This window comes from Cyanistes caeruleus, chromosome 1, assembly GCF_971803275.1.
Source record: "Cyanistes caeruleus chromosome 1, bCyaCae1.hap1.1, whole genome shotgun sequence".
Taxonomy (NCBI): Eukaryota; Metazoa; Chordata; class Aves; order Passeriformes; family Paridae; genus Cyanistes; species Cyanistes caeruleus.
This window is the reverse complement of record NC_141701.1, coordinates 122,619,281-122,638,717: the sequence shown is the minus strand read 5'-3', so window position 1 is coordinate 122,638,717 and position 19,437 is coordinate 122,619,281. Positions and strand designations below refer to the sequence as shown.

The window sequence follows — 19,437 nt, the reverse complement described above, 5'->3', positions numbered from 1 at the left end:
AAACCCACACCATTCCACACCTCCAGCATTTAGAGAGGCTTCTTTTCCTCAGGAGGGCGAGGTACAGGATGTCTTCTGTATGGGGTAGAATTTAGTTTTGAGTTCTGGACTCCAGTGGGATGGTTAGTGTATAGAAAGTTAACCACATGCATTAGTTTTCTTGCTGTGTCTGTATCTTGGTTTATGGTTGAATCACCATATAGATTCCATGATGATCTTTTCGATGTTCTGATATTACTGTAGAAAAAATGTTACTTCTTAGGGGCTTGTATTTGCTTAAGAAAGCTACTCTGCAGCAATTTGGGGAGTAAATCTTTAGCCTCAAAAGTTATTTGGCATTGACTCCCCATGTGACAGTTTTTCCCATGGAGAATGCCTTTGTGTGATGAACACAGTCAGCCATGGCAATGAACTAATTAAGCTGAGCAAAGGAGCAAATAATGTGCAGTAAAAATACTTACAGGGTGGCTAATGCAAAACAGTTATTTTGAACATTACCCCTCTGTAGAACCACTTCTAAAAGCCACTAGTTAAAGTATTGAGCCAAATACTCATTTGAAACATAAGGCAAATTAATTATAATAATTCTGGGCCATTTGCTAAGACTTTCCGAGTGTCTTCCAGATACTAGGGAAACAGTCTAATTAAAAAAAAAAAAAATGTTTGAAGAATTTATTTTCACTTTTTGCTAATACTCACATTTCAGAGTTTAAAGGACTAAAAGTGGTTCTATATGATCTTACATATATACTTCGAGGCAGTGTGTATGTATGTGTATATATGTTTATAATTGCAGTCCACAGTTCCATATTTGAAGTTTAAAATACTTAATTTTGCCTTTTTAACTGTCAGAAGAGTGTAGATAATTATAGATGTCTATTACTGCCCTCATGTAGGAGTGCACTGAAGCACATAGGGGTGCTGTTGTGATCCATACCTCTTGCAGTGAACAGTAATTCTGCCCCAGCCTTGGAGGAGCAGGATTGTTCAGTGACCTCTACAGTCACACACCAAGCCAGTGCCTCAGCCACTGCTGGGAATCAAGAAACCATTGTTGGGTTCTGCATTTTTTTCATTGGACCAGACACCTTCATATTGTTTAGATCTCTATGTTTCATTGACTGAAACCAGAATTCTTTTTGCTAGTCATTGAGTCCTGGTAAGTACCATGTTAGGATCTGGCAGTGTCTCAGGAAGAAAATTCAGGGAAGCCAGAATTTGAAAGAAACACTCTTCAAACATTGGCTTTGATTTGTATTGTGAGGTTTATTTTATAATTTTAAAACCAATTTCTCTATGCCATTTCATATTCAATATTTATTTCCATTTTTGTTGCTTTTTTTCATGCATCTTCTTGGATGGCTCATAATTTCATACATTGACTTTATTTTCTGTGCTTATATGATGGAGTCAGATGCAGAAAATTATGGGAATTTGGTAGAAATAGAAAGGGAATTGCTGTGATTGAGCATGAAACATTTACATAGAAGTGGAGAATTTCTCCAGTGAGTGTTGCAGAGGATTTGTATCATGTTCATCTGTCATGGATGTACAGACAGAATACAGAATAAAGAGTACAGAATAGTAGAAATGGAAATATATGTAAGTGCAAAAGGAGTGAGAACCTTTTCTTTTAAATGTCATCACACCTGGTAAGATCTGTGGTGATAGCATGTAGTGTAATCAGAGCCCACTATTATATTTTCAGTTTCATTGCAAATGATATCTCAGATAGTAAACAAGTCATCTGTACTGTATTGTTAGAACCATTCATCTTAACAGTGGTTGGTAGCAGGTGATAAAAATAAATTTCTAGTTAATATGTTTATTATTAAAGATTTCCAGCGTTGTGCTAGCCTGTGTATCTTGGTCTGAAATGTATGTAAGGCACAGGGTCTTCAGAGGGCAGCCCTGGCCACATGCAGTGTGGTACATGACAAAAGTCAGCCTGTGACAACAGGTACTGCTGGTCACAGCAGTGCTGCAGTGAGGAGCAGCCCCTTTGCCCTCCAGCGACCATTTCTAGCCTCCCCTTCCCTGAGGGAACAGGTGGGACAGAAGGAAAAATGATGTGCAATGTGACATGATGGGCAGAGACTAGAATTCAAAATGCAGGATTGAGTTCCTGCCCCAAAGTGACGAACGGTGTATTTCTGAATTGAGTGAAGATACCATGCATTTTGGTTTTCTGCTAACTCTTGCTCCTTCTTTGTGGCTGGGTTTAAGTCTGTGCATAGGAAAGAGAACTGATCCCAGTTTCTAGCTCTCTCTATTTTGAGATATTGCTTAGCCAATCCTCAGTTCCAGGAAGGGAAATATAAACAAATTCTACTCCACAATTATCTTTCACTAGCTCTTAGCAGTCTGTTTGATACAGGGTTTACTTGAAGAACAAATAAATTACTACATGAAATATTTTATCATGCTAAAAATACTACAAAATATAAAGCACAGCAGAGCTGACCTTCATGTGAAAAGACTGTGTCTATTAAGGAAACAAAGGTGGAACTTGCCCAAGGTGCATTATATATAATCCTAGGTTTTCTGGGAATCAACCCTACTTCTTCATTTTCAGAGCATATATTTTTCTCTGTAAATGTTCTTAGGACACTGTCATAAATCTAGTTGTTCGGTGTGTTACTCAGAAAACATTAAAGTTCTGGACCTAAAATCACTGACCAAGAAATGTTCTGCCAGCAAGGCTTGTCGTAATTTATATTTCTCAGAGAAATCAAAAGGCACCAGTGGAGGCTAATCTCTGTTTCTTCAATTAGACCTTAATCCATTTAGTGTTCCAGCTTCCAAGACGTGTTTTCCAAGTTTCCACCTACAAGAGAGATAAAAGTAATATAAATTTAATTTGCATTCATTTATTATTAATACTTACGTTAGTAACAATAATTAATGGGTAACTTCAAAGTTGCAAGGGAATGAAAAAAATACTGGGATCCAAAGTATTTCAGCTTTCTTCAACTCTTTCCTAGCTTCCAATCTAAAATGAAGTTGTATGAGGAGCAACAGGATGACTGGGAAGGTTGGGCAGTAAAATCTCTGCCTCCATGCCCTCCTTGGATCAGATGAGGTGCTACAGTGTCAGTGTCTGACACAAGCCAGGAATTGGATTTGTAGTCACAAATTTTCTTCTCTCCATTTCCAGCTTCAGAGCCCAATTTGAAGGTACGTTCAAGATTAAAACAAAAGGTGACAGAAAGAAGAAGCAGTCCTTTACTCAGGAGGAAGGATGGAAATGTCAGTTCATTCAAGAAGCGTCTTTTTGAGGTGACAGGTAATGAAGAATGGGGAAATTCTGTTGCCACAGCTCACAGAATAGTGGTGGTACTTCAGAATTGAAACTGTTTACTAAACAAAATGAGCATTTGCAGTATTTGGCCTCATCCTGACAGTTCTTGCTTCGATTTTGCATTGATATTTAGTAGATTAGTGGCTTTTTCAGGTGATTGGGCCATACCTTAATGCAATTAATCGTTACTAGTCTATCCAACATATATCTGAATCCACTTGATACACCAGAATTATGTCACACCAAGATGGAATTAAAATACAGCTTGAACAAACACATTGATGTCGCTGTGTGTGCAGTTCTTGTGACAGCTTTACACAGGATGTCATGTGTTCAAGTGGAACAGAAATGTGAATGTAAGCATGAAAGTTGCTAAGCAAAGTAGTTGTTTTATAATATATAAGTAGTCCTTACAAATTATTTCCAGATTATAATTTTTCTACAGCTAACTTGTAAATTCTGTTTGCTGAAGCCTCTATGAGACTTTAATATCCACTTCCTTAGTTCTAGCTGATTTCTTTTCAGTTTGCATACTTAAAAGAAGTTTATAAAGTAAAATTTTTATCACTGGAGGTTTTTTCCTGATTCATTGAAACATGAAAATAGCTGTCTTCTTTTCCTGGCTCTGACAATAACTTGGAGCCTTTCAGATTGCTGTTATAATTATTAGTATTGACTATATGACAGTTTAGACCTTTCATAACCCTGGTTAAACATTGTTGCCTGAAGTCTTTTTCCCCTTGCTTTTTATTCTCTAAATTGAAAATATCTCTTTATTTAAATGCCTATTTGTACAAAAGGGTGCTATTTTAATTTTTAAAAAATGAGAAAAAAAAATTATTAAGTTTGTGTGTCTCCACTTCTCTGATACCTATTGAAGATACAATGCAAGAACTTCTACATGGCCAGTTTGTATAGCTGGGTATGGAGTCAGTTCAGTAAATCTAAGAGTGAGAGATCCAAGTAACAGCTAGGGAAGCCTCCTGTGATTTCAGTCAAAGTGAAAACATATTTTTGCATATGAACTAAAGCATAAAGACTGGATAAGTAGAGAAATAGCTATAGAATATTAGGTGCCACATTTAGATATTAATTAATTTGAGTGCTTTAATTTGAAAGCTATTCCTTGAAAGAGGGTTACCTCCGTTAGTGGCTTTCTCTTCCTTCTTTAACCTTCTTAACTGTTTCCATTCCATAAATATAATTTGTATCAGTGTATAATTAGAATAATTCAATACAACGACATACAATGAGGTCATCCCCTCCCCCTTTCTTAAACAGAACTTGTGACATTTTAAATCAAGATAGCACGCAGCTTTCGAATCCTATTTTAATACTTAATATTTACATACTGTAAATACTCCATCATATTTGTGCCAAACATGTAGTGAAGGTGTATATTTTGCCATTAGTACTTGTGTATGTAATGATTTGTCCACGATGGACTCATCCCCTTCGTAGAAGGAGTGGCAGTAGGCCTCATCTCTTCCAGAGCCAGGGCTCTGTACAATTAAAAAGGAAAGAGTTTCTTTTCTTTACTCATTACAAACTCTGTCTCTGCCTGATACTGAGTATCATAACTATCTTTCTGAGAAAAATAAATACTAAATTCTTCTTATGTGGCACAGACAGATCAGAAGGGGAAAGATCAAGAGTATCTTTCCTTGTTAGTTGTTGAAAGAAAACCAAAGAAATGGAAGATGAATCAAGAGTTTTTAATGTAAGTAAATAGTGTAACCAACAGATATTTTTCAACAGCAAAAAAGCCTCATGTTATAAAGATTCTATAAATAATCAGGATTATTAATTGCCTTCCAGAGTGAAATTCATGTATGTTTAATCTGTTTTTCAGAATCCTCAGTCAGTAGCAGCTCCCCTGGATCAGGTCCCAGTTCCCCAAGCAATGGTCCGACCAGCAGTACAACAGAAAATGAAACCTCCGTTTTGCCATCTAATATTCAAGCTGAGGTAAGACTCATTATTGTGTATGTAATTGCTCAGGTTTGTAGACTGAATAGGATGGGAAATTTGATTTGATCATACTTACAAGCAGACTAATTGGGATACCAGGACGCTACAGGCTGACATCACAGTATGTTATATATGTGATATATCTTTATGTATGAGATACATGCTCAGAAGATTCTGTGGTTACAAAATTTAAGGGAAAAACAGCAGTAGTGCTACTGGAAGAGTGGAGGGAGCTGTGGAAGGAACTTGGTTATAGAATATTTCCTTCTGGGGTGACCTGAAGGAAGTGCTCAGTGTTGAATGCTGATAAAGAATTCCTGCGTACAAAACAGTGGTGTCAGCATTGGTGATCCTAACACATGAGAGCTAAGGTGGTCCCAGGTACTGGGATGCTGAAGTAGATTTCTTTAATCATAGTACTGAAGTTAGGTGACTAAATCCTTGTCACATCTCCCTTTTATTTTACTGTATCTGTTTCCTTATCAGGGCAGTGCTTAAGGCCGTAAATGTCATGCCAGAATTCTTGAATAGTTGTTTTGTAAAGTGAGATTGTAAACGGAAGGAATCTGAACTACTCCTTATTCTGTTTCATACATACGTGCCTATAACAGCAGGAATGCAGATGGTAAATCAGTTGTGATAAACCTCATTTAGCACAGATGACATGCCCAAGTCATGCTTTCCATGGCAATATTGTAAAGGGACAGTAAACTAATTTGACTAAGAGAGGCTCAAATTCCACAATATTCTAGTCTATACTTACTGCATTTCCTGCATTGGTGGCAAGGTTTCCTGTTAATTGTTGTTTTATGAATTTTATTTTAGAAAAATTTCATAAGAAAATTTGAATTAACAGAGTTTTAGTTAATGGAGCTATTTCTCCAGGTCAGTGGCAGGACATTCACCTAAAAAAAAAAACCCCTGGAATGGGCAGTTCAACCTCCAGCAGTGACTTTTCCCCATAATGAATTAATTGTGTGTGTGAACTATGATCCAGGGGGCAGGTGGGTGACCTCTGCACACTGATTAGTAGCCTCTCTCTGGCCCGTAACCAAAAAGAAAAAAAAATTGCATTGATGGCTAACATGTGGTCTTGTCTCATAGCCCCCCACATGTGATTGCAAAGAAATTTAAATGATGCAGAGTAAGATCCATCATTAGGATTAGATCAGATCCTAGTTCAGTGGAATTAAGTTGTGTATTTTATTACTGGGAATGTTTTAGATAGAAGTTGTTAATATGTGGGTGTTATTATGTGCTGTATTAAACAGGAAATTTTATCCAATTGGATCTTTTATTGACTTGAGGATTCTACAAAATGGAAGGGCATTTATGTCTCAGACTGATACATGGTGCTCATGACTTTGCATATTACAGTTTCTGGACACTTGTACCATCAGAAATACAGGCTGGTCAGGCTGGTGGTCTCTGGGGATATTTGGAAAGGTTGAAGCAAGAACCAGCAGTTAAATTCTGTTAGCTAGTAGAACATTGCATTGCATATTTGCCGCTTCTGTGTCAGACATCAAAAATGATAACCCCAACATACAATCAAAGATGCTCAAAGGAGCCTAAAACTTCCCTTTGGAAGCTGAGCTCTGCATTGCTGGCATTGGTCACTTCACTTGGTGAAATCTGCTAAGAAGCTGTCTCTACAGACTTCCACTTCTGGATCCAGTTGGGGATTTCTTTACCTCTCTGGTTACTTGACTCTCAGTACTGTGTTCCTGTGGGTTCAAACATTTTTCCATAAATCTCAGCTTCGTTGACTCTTATTTCAGTGGGATTTTCTTTGGTAGTTTAACAGCAGCCAAACTCCTACATATCTCTTTCCTAGTTTAGTATTAGCCAGATCTCAAAAACTATACAGCTAATCAGTTTTTAATCAGATTCACAAAGTACAGAAGTTTCTAAAACAGGATGAGTGTTCCAAAATCACCCAAAATATCACTTGTTTTTCTGTAATTCTGTATGACTCACATTGCTGTTGTTTCATAATCGTTGTTGTGACATTTGCAGTAAGTGTTATGCTCATATCTGAGTGGGTGGATAGCCGTGGTTTTCATGGCAGCAAATAAAACACTTTTTGCTGGGGAAAAACAGGTTGCTATGACAGAGTAATTTACCAGTAAAACATGAGTCAGTACCGTAAATGATTACACTCCAGTGCATGGACAGAATTAGAGCATTATCAGTAATGAAACAGATTTTTAAAGTATTTTTACCACATCCATTGGAATAGTGAGATTTTGAGTGGTTTACTCTCTGGAGCAGACAGTCTGGTGGGTAGACGTTTGCAATTTTTTGAATGAACAAAGGTGAACTGCACATGCTGCAGCTTTCCAGATAATCTTTTACTATCACAGTTCCCTTAATGGTACTTTCACTACCATTTGTTAAAACACTGGTCTCATTATATGAAACTTGAAAGTTGAACTCAGGATTTTAATTGCACCTTATAAATAAAATCCTGTTTTTATTAGGCGCAGTTGTCTCCAGTATCATCAAGGTTCACCGCAGTAGCTATTTGTCTCCTGTAGTATGCCATACACTTTCAGGTCACCCTGCTGTGCTGGGGCTAAATCTTACTTGCCTGAGAAATGCAAGCAGGATTGAGCCCCTGCACAGCATGTCCCTTGAGTTCAGAGGGACAACCTGCTTTAGTCATGTGAAATGATTAATTTTAGGCATTCACGGTCTGGTCAAAAGCCATTGAAGGCAATGGAAAGTTTCCAGTTGGTGCAACTGGGCTTCAGATCAATTTCTTTCTTCTATTTGTGCTTTGGAAAACAGTATTTCCTAGAATATCACTTGATTATACAGGAGATATAAATCATATATGTGACAGATAAACACATATTTATTCTGTACAACTTCACAGCCCCATGCTTTTAATACTAAGCTCCTTGAAGTGATTTTTGTAGGGAGCCAGTGGAAAAAAGTGTAGATTTCTGACCAGCTCATGAGGTTTGTGTCAAGTGCATGTAAAGAGAGTCTAAATTAATTTTTTCAAGAATCATCCCAAAAGCCTCAAGAAATACAAGTGTAAGTAATTGTGAATATTGTAAGTTGTGGCAATTAGCTCCACAACTGACGAGCATTAAAGCCAAACCATTTTGTCTTCCCCTTGTAATCTATAAATGTACATATAAACATGCACACGTAGGTGTTCCTGCTCTCAGCAGGTCCCACAGCACAGCCCAGGCAGGGTTGTTGATGGTCACTTGTTGATCATCGTGCACTGTTACACTGAGTTCTTGTACTCTATTTTAAGAAAGAGGAGAACTCTGTTGATGGGCTATTTTAAGCATCAGTAAGCAGGATCTGTGGACCCAATGAGTAGGTACGTAGAGGAGCAAGTAGGGCAAGTTACTCTTTGGGGAAATTGAAGTGCCAATCCAAACCACCATGTCTGCATGCAGGACACAGACATGGATTAGTCATTGTGCTGCCAAATTACTCTCTTGGCAACTCCTGCATGTGCCACCATTGCAAGGAATTGTTGACCATGTAGAAAGAAAAGCTCTGATCACAAATTTCTGCCTCTGGGGGACCCTGCTTGAGCAGGGTGCTTGGATTAGATAACATCCAGTGGTCCCTTTGAACCTTACCCATTCAGGGATTCTGTGATACGCAGAGGACCCTAATCTATGCAGGTGGACTACTGCATTTATTTTGGAAGATGAGGTTAAACTGATGCTTAGGATATTACCTGAAAGTATTTTTTAAAATCAATCACCTGCCAGAATGAAAATGACAGGTTATTAGCAGTATTAGAAATTAAATTAAGAGGCTTTTACTGATTAACTCCTGTCTTCAATATTAAATTCCTGGTAAATAACATCATTGCTTCTACCTGATGAAATAATCATGCCTGTCCTTACTGAGGTAGTGTGTTTTACTGCTATACACCCTGCCATTGTTATTTTTATTTATTCAGATCTTAGAAGGTAATAGTGGGATACCAAAACCCAAATATTAAACATAAATCTTTCAAGTGGCTTTGTATCAATGCTGCCATTGCTACAAATTTGATTTTATTCTAGGAGGCACATTAGAGTGTCCTTTTTTACTCAAATATTTGTAGATTCCCTCCATAGTATCTCCATAGTCTTGACATACTTGCATTTATTCATGGTCAAAGGTGGATGTTATCAAGGCAAGACACTGTTAGCCAGGAATTAATGTAATATACAAGTGGAGCTTCTTTGTTTCCTACGCTATCTGTTGACATTCCCTAGGTACCAAAAGAAAATTACAGGGATAGACTTCTACTGTTATTGTCTCAGTGATAGGTCGTATCTCCAAACAAACTGTATGAGGAAGGTTATGTTTTGGAATAACATCCTGTGTTTTTGTGCTTAACCACTTTTCATTGATGGTCTGAAGTTGCATTGTATTAACACGAAGTATTTTACAGAGTTAATTGATATTCCAGGTTTGTCCGGGGGAAAATCTACAGCTCCCCACAACATGCTTGACAAGTTATTATATTTACTTTAGTCAAAGCCCGAGTGTGCAGTATCCCTCTTGGAGGTGGTCTATTATTGGAGTCCCATATGCTTTTTGTTTGGGAAGAAAGCAGTCACTGTGTCATACTGTTACACAGGGTATTCTTTTTCAAGGATGTTGTTCCCTTGGGGACCATATCATGCCAGAGTTCCTAAGTCTAATAAGACCTTTGTAGCTCTTATTGTGTCAAAGTTCTGGGGGGGAAGCAAGAGTTAAACAGAAAATATAATTCAAGAAACTTTACTAGACCACATGTTGAAAAATATCACTGTTGAAGCGAAAAGGCAAAGGCTTCAAAAAGATTCCTGATGTGGTAATCTTTTTATGTTTCTTCTCAATTAATCTGTGGAAATAAAAAGGCTGATCTTTGTAGAATGTCTGGTTTTATTTTAAAGTAATTAAAAATATATCAGCAGTTCCATGTCCCTGAAAACTATATAACAAGTCTTCAAAAGAAGTGTTAAAAATTTTAACTTGAATGGATTAGGAAAGCTGTGAGGAGTATCCCATCATCAGAGAATGGCAGGATGCTGGTTCTGTATATATGCAGACAGAGAGACAGTCTGTTATTTTAAATGGCAGATGTGTCAATAATGTCTTACTTTCTACATAAAATTTCCATGTAATGTAAATAATGTGCCTGAAACATCCCCATATGTCTGGCTAACAAAAACGTCCCCATGTCTGGCTGACAAAAGACATGGACTAGTTAAAAACCACATTTTTTTCCTTACAACAAAAAGTCATAAAAACCATGGTAAAAGTTTGATACATCCATTCGTGATTCAGCTGGATATAATCCTTAATTCACTGGATAAATTCCCACTGAGTTTCTTGGAGTGAAAGTCCAGTTGATGAGAAGACCTGATTTTGAGTTGGTGAGAAGTTGATAAGATGGTCTAGGAATCCTCAGGATTTCAGATTTGCGTTGAAATTTGATTTACAAACCAAGGAATAATCCCTGATACATATAATTTGTTTTCTTAAGAAAAGAACTTTTTTTACAGGGACAGTTTTCTGTTGGGATGCAAACCAATGACTGGTACATAATTGGCTTTCAGTGTATCGCGATACAAGCATAAAATAACCAAGATAAAAAGCTTGGAGATTTACTTTGGTTGGTTTTCCCCTTTATTCCAGCACCTGGTTTCTCAGCAACGCCTTTTGATACAGGATGAATCAGTGAACTTGTTGAGTCTGTACACATCCCCTTCTCTGCCCAACATTACCTTGGGACTTCCAGCAATACAACCTCAAATCAGTGTAAGTGACCAGTCTCAAGCCTTCCTGCATACACTTGCTTCCAGAAAATCTACTTTCTGATTATTCTCTTTATGTTTTTAGCATTTTGGAACACAAGAAATTCAGAGTAGGAACCAGGAACCAGACCTCTCTATGCACTGGGCAACATTTAAGGGCACAACTTGAAAGCAATATTCATTGATCTAAAATAAACAAGTACCAGTGTAGACCTTAGCTAAGTATGGGCAACATGCATTGCATTTATGCCAGATAACAGATTTCAGATATGGCAAGAAGTATATGAAGAGATTTAGTATAAAAATATGAGGAGATTATTTAGTATAAAAGTTTAAATTATAATCATACTTCTACCTGATAAATTACAGCACTTGTAACTTTTTATGAAATTTCAGTAATGACCTAACCTGGGCTGAAGCACTGTAGAAGAAGAATGTAGTATTCCTCTAGCTCAGTTAAAAAAAAAAAAAGTAAAAATACTGCTATATGGTGGTTCTATACAACATGGTGGAAACTGGTAACTTCTATGGTGAAATTACGGGTTGTAACCACTGGTTTCAGTGGAGGTGAAAAAAAATTAAATCTATGTGATCCACTATGGTTTGTAATAATGCTTAATTCCAGTGCTAAATGTAGTTCCAAGTCAATGTTCCTTGTTATTTTACGGCTTTTTCAATACTTTTACTGTTCTTAGCAATAATATATTGCTGCAATCTAACATTTTAGCATCAGGTACAGAAATTCACAAAGAAAATTGTGTAAGCCTGGAATCAATTCTCTAAAAGTCTTAGAAAATTATTGTTTTTAAAAGATGGAAAAATTGAACATCATGAAAAGTAGTGCTTACTTCTGAGAGGATATCATCAAAAATTTCTTAGCTATTTCACAAAAATATAACTAGCTTCAATGTAAATTTATAACATTAAAAAGAAATGAAAATATGTTTCATTTTCTCACTCAAATTCTTATAAGCTTTTGATGTGGCCAGCTAGCACCAAATACTACTTTTGGCACTAGAAAAAACAAAGGGATTGATTTATGCAAGTAATGTTTATTTCTGTTACTAGAATAAGCAGTTGCAAATTGAATGTAAAGCTTACTTTGGTGTTTGTTTTTCAGGGGAGGGTGATAGCAGTGTGAAGTAAGCATATACCAAAAAAATATTGGTGAAAACCTTTACTTTAGAATTTATGTAATTCATATTATCAGAGATACTGTTTTTACCATGACTTACCATAAGTGGTTATCTGCAAGCCTCAACAAGCATATTTCTGCTAGGTTATTATTCTTGCTGTGAAAATTGTTATTCTGCTTGAACTGCCGTTTCAAGATTTTTTTTTTTTAAATAGGCAAAGAACAAAGCAATATAAAGTACATTTGCAATGATGAAGGGCCAAAACTTCCAAAAGCTTTAAATCAATAACTGTGTAATTTAAAAGGCGCTTCAAAATGCCACACACATACAACAGCTCTTGATGATTCTGTAGACGAGAGTTTAACTGTACAAGTTTGCTTTGCGGAGGGTAAAACTTACATTTGTGCTGTCCTTCAGGGAGTCAGGGAGTGCTCCAGGAAAAGTAATAGCTTCCCACTACTACAGGTAACTACTTTGTTTTGCTGATTGGCTTGCTGTGTGATGGAAAGTTATGTGAAAAACCAAGCCTTGCCTATTCCAAACTAAATGCAAACTATTTCCTCTGATCCTCTAGTTTCCTGTGCAGGAGGCTGTGCAAAGGTCTTTAGGAATTTTAAGGATAGGTCCCGTCCTTTCATTAATAATGTTCTAACTAGTAATTCCTTATGCTTTGGCTTTTATTGCTGATTTTTTTTCGACTGGTTTCATTACTCAGTTTCTCACAGCATTACATTTAACCAGCATGTCCTCCCTTTTCATCTCACAAAGTGTAAGATAGGGATGTTAACCTTTCCTTCTGTGTGTGTTCCTGAAGACATAAGACCATCTAATCAGGCAGAGGTATAAATGGCCACTTCTCTGGAAAGCAGTTACCTATGCTGTTGTTCTTTGACAGGCTTCGTCGTCATTCAAAGAAAAGCAGAAGGGGGAGACTCCGTCACTGAGACAAGGAGTGGCCTTGGCTGGACAGTATGGAGGAAACATTCCTCCATCATCAACTCATCCTCACATTGCTTTGGAGGGAAAGCCAAACAGCAGCCACCAAGCTCTCTTGCAACATCTGTTACTGAAAGAACAAATGAGACAGCAAAAACTTCTTGTGACTGGTAATGATCAAAGCTCCGGCAATAGTAATTTAAGATATTTTTAATGACATTTGTGTTCGGTTTAAACTAAATGCGGTAATACAAATACCATACATCTGAACTCTTGGGAAAAGTAGAAGGGTGGAATAAAAAAGGAGAGCATCTTTGTTTTCCCTTTTAGTGATTCTGTTCCAGTTTGTTAGCCTGAAAGAATTCAATGATTACAGAAAAAAGAATATGATTACTTCATCACATTCTTTTGCAGCAGCTGAACTTCCCAGCATGGCGAGGCACGTGATACACGTCCCACTGCATCAGTGCAGATGCAGAGTTCTGCAATGTACACCTCTCTTCTTACTGAAAGCTTTCTTTCCTGTTAAACTATTAGTTTGTTGTTTTCCACAGGGGAGTGAAATGTCCCTGTTTTGCAGGAGCGGTTCCTCTTCATCCACAGTCTCCTTTAGCAGCAAAGGAGAGAGTTTCACCTGGCATAAGAGCTGCCCACAAACTGCCTCGTCACAGGCCACTGAACAGAACCCAGTCAGCTCCTCTTCCTCAGAGTACTTTGGCCCAGCTGGTCATCCAGCAGCAACATCAGCAATTTTTGGAGAAGCAGAAACAGTACCAGCAGCAGATCCACATGAATAAGGTGAGTTCCCAAAGTAAAGAATTTCCAATAAATTTAAAGGTGGAAAACTAACAGTGAAATTTAGTTATTGGTGCCATGTCCTCACGGACAATAGAGAGGTTCTTGCAGGAGTATCTTTTTTGTTTATGTATAGCAGATATACACATTTGTATGGATCTTAATTTTAAGGTTCTGAAATAGGCTACAGTTCAACAAAATAGAGCTCAAAGCAACTTACATTTTTACCTGACAGGGGTTTTCCTGTTGAATGGTAAATAGTGTCTTAAAAATTGACGTGTACTTCAGAGGTGCAGCAATTGCTCCACTTGCTGCTTCTGAATTGTGTAAAAACTTTTATTATTGTGGACTAGAATGCTGCATAAATAGATAACTCATTTGAACTCAAATCACCTTATTAAATTTAGGTGTTTATATAAGAAACTTCCTAAACATCTGGAGAAATTTTTACTCAGTGTTTATCAAACTGACTTTTCTCTGTGAGTAACAAGAAAGTTTGTCACCTATATGGTGATATAAAATGACTGTATAAGGAGAAAGTGAAAACTCTCCTGTTGCTGGTATCTGACACAGAGTTGAATTGTGTAGTGCAAGATTCCCTGTACAGTAACACCTTATTCTGAGCAGGGGCAGGGGAAAGAAGAAAAGGGACCATCCATTTATCAACAAAGAGCAATAGATTCTAAACAGATTTATCAGGAAATAATACTTCTACAACAAAAACAGATTGTTACCTGCTCTGAAATCAAGATACGCAAGCAAATGCATGTTTTTACTTGGAGAACAGTTTTCTGCGCTTAGTACACAGCTTTCCACAAGTTGTTTGCTGAAGCTCCACTAGTTTTACAAAGATACTAATTATGCCTCTTTAGTTGTCTTCTTTTGTTTTAGTGTTACTCAATAACTATATATAAGAGGCAGTGTTAAAGAAAAAAAGATGAAAAGTGGATGTTCAGCTCTTTTACCTAAGGAGTAAAAAAAAAAAAAAAAAAAAATATCAGTCCACCTTACTTACTGGGTAAATTTCCCAGGGGTTACTGATTCTTTGGAATCTACTAAGAATTCCCAACAAAATTAGAAACAAACCTAGAGTTTAAGTACATAGTTTGTACAGTGGTTTGGTTATTAAATCTTGTCTTAATTAGGAAAAATGAAGACCAGAAAACTTCAAAGTTCAGAGCTGATCCTTGCATGTTAACCCCTCTCAGCTTGGGTGTTTTGATTACTCAACTAGGACTCCAGTTGGCTTTTCTTTGAGTATGCATTCCATATGTTTAATCAAGATGGCATATGTATATCTCGTAGCCTCAGGTTTTGAAAATATTTCACCTTCCCTCAATTGTCTAAAAAGACTTTTTAACTGCTACAGTACTGAGTCTTTGTACTACAAAACCATCAGTTCATGCATTCCTCACAAAGCAAAGAACCCCACTGACATGTTTTTCTTAGATAATATGCTTATTGATATAAATTCTACCATAGCATTTGGGGCATGTGCTGTGACATATATGAGCATTTTTTCCCCAGTGTGAAAAATTAAACTTGAGGCACATAACCATATATTTCTAGTCACGTAGGACGAGGAATGCATTGCATCTTACCAGAGATAGATGGGGTAAGGAAGGAAAAAGATTGGAGTTGGTTTGTGGTTTGTGGCTTGTTTCAGTAACTTTTTTTTTTTCTGTTGAACTACAGTGAAAATACATGCTAATGAGAATAATTCCCTCTCATACTTGAAATATGCCTTCATTCTCAAACAGTTCTTTGTGATGAAGAGACAAAACTCGTGAATCTAGCTCTTATTCTTACAGTATAGGCGACACACATATGCAGAGAGTGGAAATTTAAGTCTGTCCTGGGGCCTCTCTCTGCCTTGAACATCCATAACCTACTTTCTCCCCAACAGCTTCTCAGTCTCCCTTACTCCTACTCCCAGAGCAACCAGGCTTCTTCAGGAGCACAGTAACTCAGAGCAGCAAATGCCTGAGGACGAATGAGATCATGTTGCAGCCAGAGAAGCAGTGGGTTTTCTGAGGATGTGTGTGGTTTATCAGACTTTACAGTTTGCAGCATCTAGATTCTTTTCCATTCTTAGAGGAACCATTTTGGAGAATAGTGCTGAAAAATCTCAGTGTCACAGAAAGCCAGGGAGTTTCCTTATATACTTACAGCATTTTTATAATCTGGAATTTAAGGGTAGCTAATAGACAAGAGAGTGGAAAAAAGATCAGTCATGGAGTAACTTTTAAATAGTGAATTTAAAGCTATCTTCTTAGCTAAAAGTTCATATTGAACTCCTGTGACTACATAAGGTTTTTGAACTCTGCTAGAGTGGTAGAATATACTTTGTTCAGTCTTAAAACTTAAAAACTTAAAACTCTGTTCACAGTTGAAGTTGTTTTTTCATTACATAATTTGCACAGCTTTAAAATCAAACTCTGCAAAGAAGAGTTATAGTTATTTGAAACTTTAAACACCAGGTAAGAAAGCAATCACATATTTTATTTCTTAGGATAAGTTTGGACATGTATTAAGTGAACACATGAACTTGTTTTTTGCTGTTGTTCTGTCCTTTACTCTTCTGTTCATGGGCTGCACAGAGGTATAATTCCCACCCTTTCAGTCATGGAAAATGCATAGGTTTCATTTAATAAGGAATACTCAAGGACCCTAAAAGTTTTGGTAATAAAAGACCAGAACCATTTAAACTGTCAAGACTGTGAAATGTTAGTTGATCAAGATCTTAGAGCAAATGAATCTTTTTCATTTTCTATTTCCCTTAATATTTTATTTCTTATGTTTAGGTCTTCAAGTACTTAAGTCTTCAGTATTCAACTGAACCCACAATTTGAGTGTTTGCCCTGAGCTAAGATGATAGGGCATGTATCAGCACTCCCTGATAACTGGTTTTGGTCTGATCTCTTTGCCTGACTTATAGATGTAACAACAAAAAGAGGAAGAGAACCACTTTTTCCTCACCCCATTATTCTTGTATTTATCTTGTATTAAAAAAAAACCCTTTTTTTTTCCTAAAGAGAATCAGTGCTGCTGTAAGGGTGATAACAAGCAAAATCTAACATAGGTCAGAGGTAAAGGATTCCCCTGGATCATTTACATTCTGAAAAGAAACAAATCATTGCCAAAAGGTGTGCCTCTGTCCTTACTAGCAAAGAGGAGATCCCCTATGGATTATTTCTGGTCAGCTGTCAGATGCCTGGCTTTTGATGTGGGAAATGGTATATGTCTCCACTGAAGTCTGACACTTATACCTGTGGGATCTAGTATACTGACCTTCTGAAAACATTCTGCAAATGTTGACATCTCTTCCAAAAGTAGGTAAAAACCCTTGTCCCAGAATTAATAATGGATGTGAAGTAACCTGAACTCAGCTTGTCTTAGGGAAGACCAGCTTTGGCATTGTCAGCTTTAATATACTTCTGTCCAAATGACAGCTTATTTCCTCATAAAGCCCTTTGATCACCATTGCAGATCTTCATTCTGCTCAATAAAGGGAGACCAAAGTCCAAAACCCCCAGTTAAAATTAGTGCAATTGGATACCAGAAGACCACTACTACCATAAAGAAACTTAAAATCTTGATATTATTGTGCATATTTGTATCTAGAAAGATTTGACTCAGCCACTTGCAGAAAAAACAAGAATTTTGATTTAACTAATCTAAATTCAAAGCCCCTACCAGAATGTGTTCAAGAAAATCTCAGAAATCATAATATGAAGAGTACACAAACAAAGCCATCTGTCTTTAGAAGTTATTTTTGCCATGTATGATGAATAAGGCCTGCCTCTACTGAAGCTGAAGTCTTCACTGGGGCCAAAATTTTATTTGATCAGTGCAGGAACCCTATTTGTGTTCATAAATTGTGTATTTGTAGCATTTTGTCAATTTTCAACGTTAAAATTCTCTGTATTGGAAAAGCAAAGGGTAAAATAATTGGGCAGTTGGTAGTGTGCTCTAAAGTAAGGGAGGTGTATGGATAATGTTAAGGCTTATATAAGAAAACACCTGAATTTCAGTTTTCATTCTAGGATGTCAGTTGGTTTAAAGCTTCTCTGTATAGGGAATTGGTGACCAGGAAAGCCTGTGAAGTAAAAAAAATATACAGGAAGTGAATATTCATTAGTACTTGGATGGTGTTCTCAGTTAATATCTCTTATTAAAAAATTAAAAATAATACAGAAATTTAAGTTGATTGGAAAATAGAAGTATTATTTATTGCAAGCAGGAATATTGGAAAGATACAGTTAACCCCAGATTAATCATTCCCTTCTCTGAATGATTTAATGGAATATTTAATGGAATGTGGAAGACCAGATTCAGCAGTAATAAATCAACCTAGCTTCATTAAACATACTGCACTGAGATTTTGGCTTTGCAGCTTACAAATCTGATTTACATCTTCTGTAGGTGAGAGATACCCTTTCAAATATTGCTAATGGCAGGGGATTTTTTGGGCAAAACGAAAGGAACTAATGTTTAAGCCATAATGCAGAAAAATGATTTTGAAAGACAAATATATCCCTTAGAAATATAGGTACTACACGAGTAACAGAGACAAGAGGAAGCAGGTGCCAAGTTGTTTTCAGTGCAGCTAACAATGTACATACAACACACATAGCTGGTAACCTGCCATAGGGGAGAAGGGGAAAAAGTGTTCTCTAAGAATATACATGAGTTCCTAGAAATGACTGCCATGTATTTAAAATGAACAGTTAATTAAGGATGGCAATGTGCTGGTTGGCTGTTGCAGGACTTTGTGATTTTGTCTTTTTGTAAAGACATTTTATTTGAGACACTGTGTTCACAAGCATATAATTTCAAAGAAGAAAACAACAAGGGCTGCAGCTGAAGGATCTATAAAATTGTCTATTGCAGTGCCCAGATTATTTAGTCTTCCATATTTCTGTACAGGCAAGCAGGTTAGGATATGTTTGATGTCTTTTTCTTTGATTGGAGTCTTGCAGTTATACAGTGGATTTGATGTCTGTAAATACTTCCTCTCCCACTGACAGTATTTACTTTGACTCATGCATATCCCTTATAGCTTAATTTCCTGTAGATAAATCAAAAAAATATATAGGTTACATTAGCAGGAAGACATTTTTTTAGTGACCACTTAAATTGGAATAGGTGATATTAGTAAAGTATACTGGCAAAATATAACCAATATGTGCAACCCTTAATTTATTAGGGAAATAAACTATGGTTTTGTTGTTGTTTTTAAATATAATCCCACTGAAACTCAGATTAAGCAATCACTTTTACAAAACAAAAGAAAAGATGTATTATAATTAAGAGAAGATCCTCCATATAGCTGCAGATAAAGTCAGAAAAAAATGGCAAGTGGGGGTTTAAAGTGAAAGGTTTAAACATGTGAGCAGAGGTATTCAGCTGTGCAGTGAAAGGACATGAGCAGTGTTTCATTAAGAAAAACTTCTGCTGTGTAACCCATCTTTAGATAGAGTAGATAGAAATCCTGACTCTAAACTGCCATCTTCACATGTCTCCA

General features: G+C 36.8%; 1 protein-coding gene across 50 annotated transcripts in view; it reads left to right on the top strand.

The window, feature by feature from the left end:
• The window catches only part of HDAC9 (histone deacetylase 9), a 452,700-nt gene that overhangs the window by 246,540 nt on the left and 186,723 nt on the right, over window positions 1-19,437 (top strand). For 33 of the 50 annotated variants that reach the window (XR_015277469.1, XM_086854892.1, XM_086854888.1 and 30 more), the window contains 5 exons: window positions 3,158-3,286; window positions 5,154-5,269; window positions 10,925-11,047; window positions 13,075-13,285; window positions 13,696-13,913. Coding sequence is in view for 49 of the 50 variants with exons in the window: in XM_086854892.1 (XP_086711018.1) it covers window positions 3,158-3,286; window positions 5,154-5,269; window positions 10,925-11,047; window positions 13,075-13,285; window positions 13,696-13,913 (797 nt within the window). In the remaining variant the exon portion in view is untranslated. Of the gene's footprint in view, window positions 1-3,157; window positions 3,287-5,153; window positions 5,270-10,924; window positions 11,048-12,596; window positions 12,645-13,074; window positions 13,286-13,695; window positions 13,914-19,437 lie in introns of all 50 variants that reach the window. The other 17 variants (XM_086854879.1, XM_086854870.1, XM_086854825.1 and 14 more) reach the window with 1 other exon arrangement.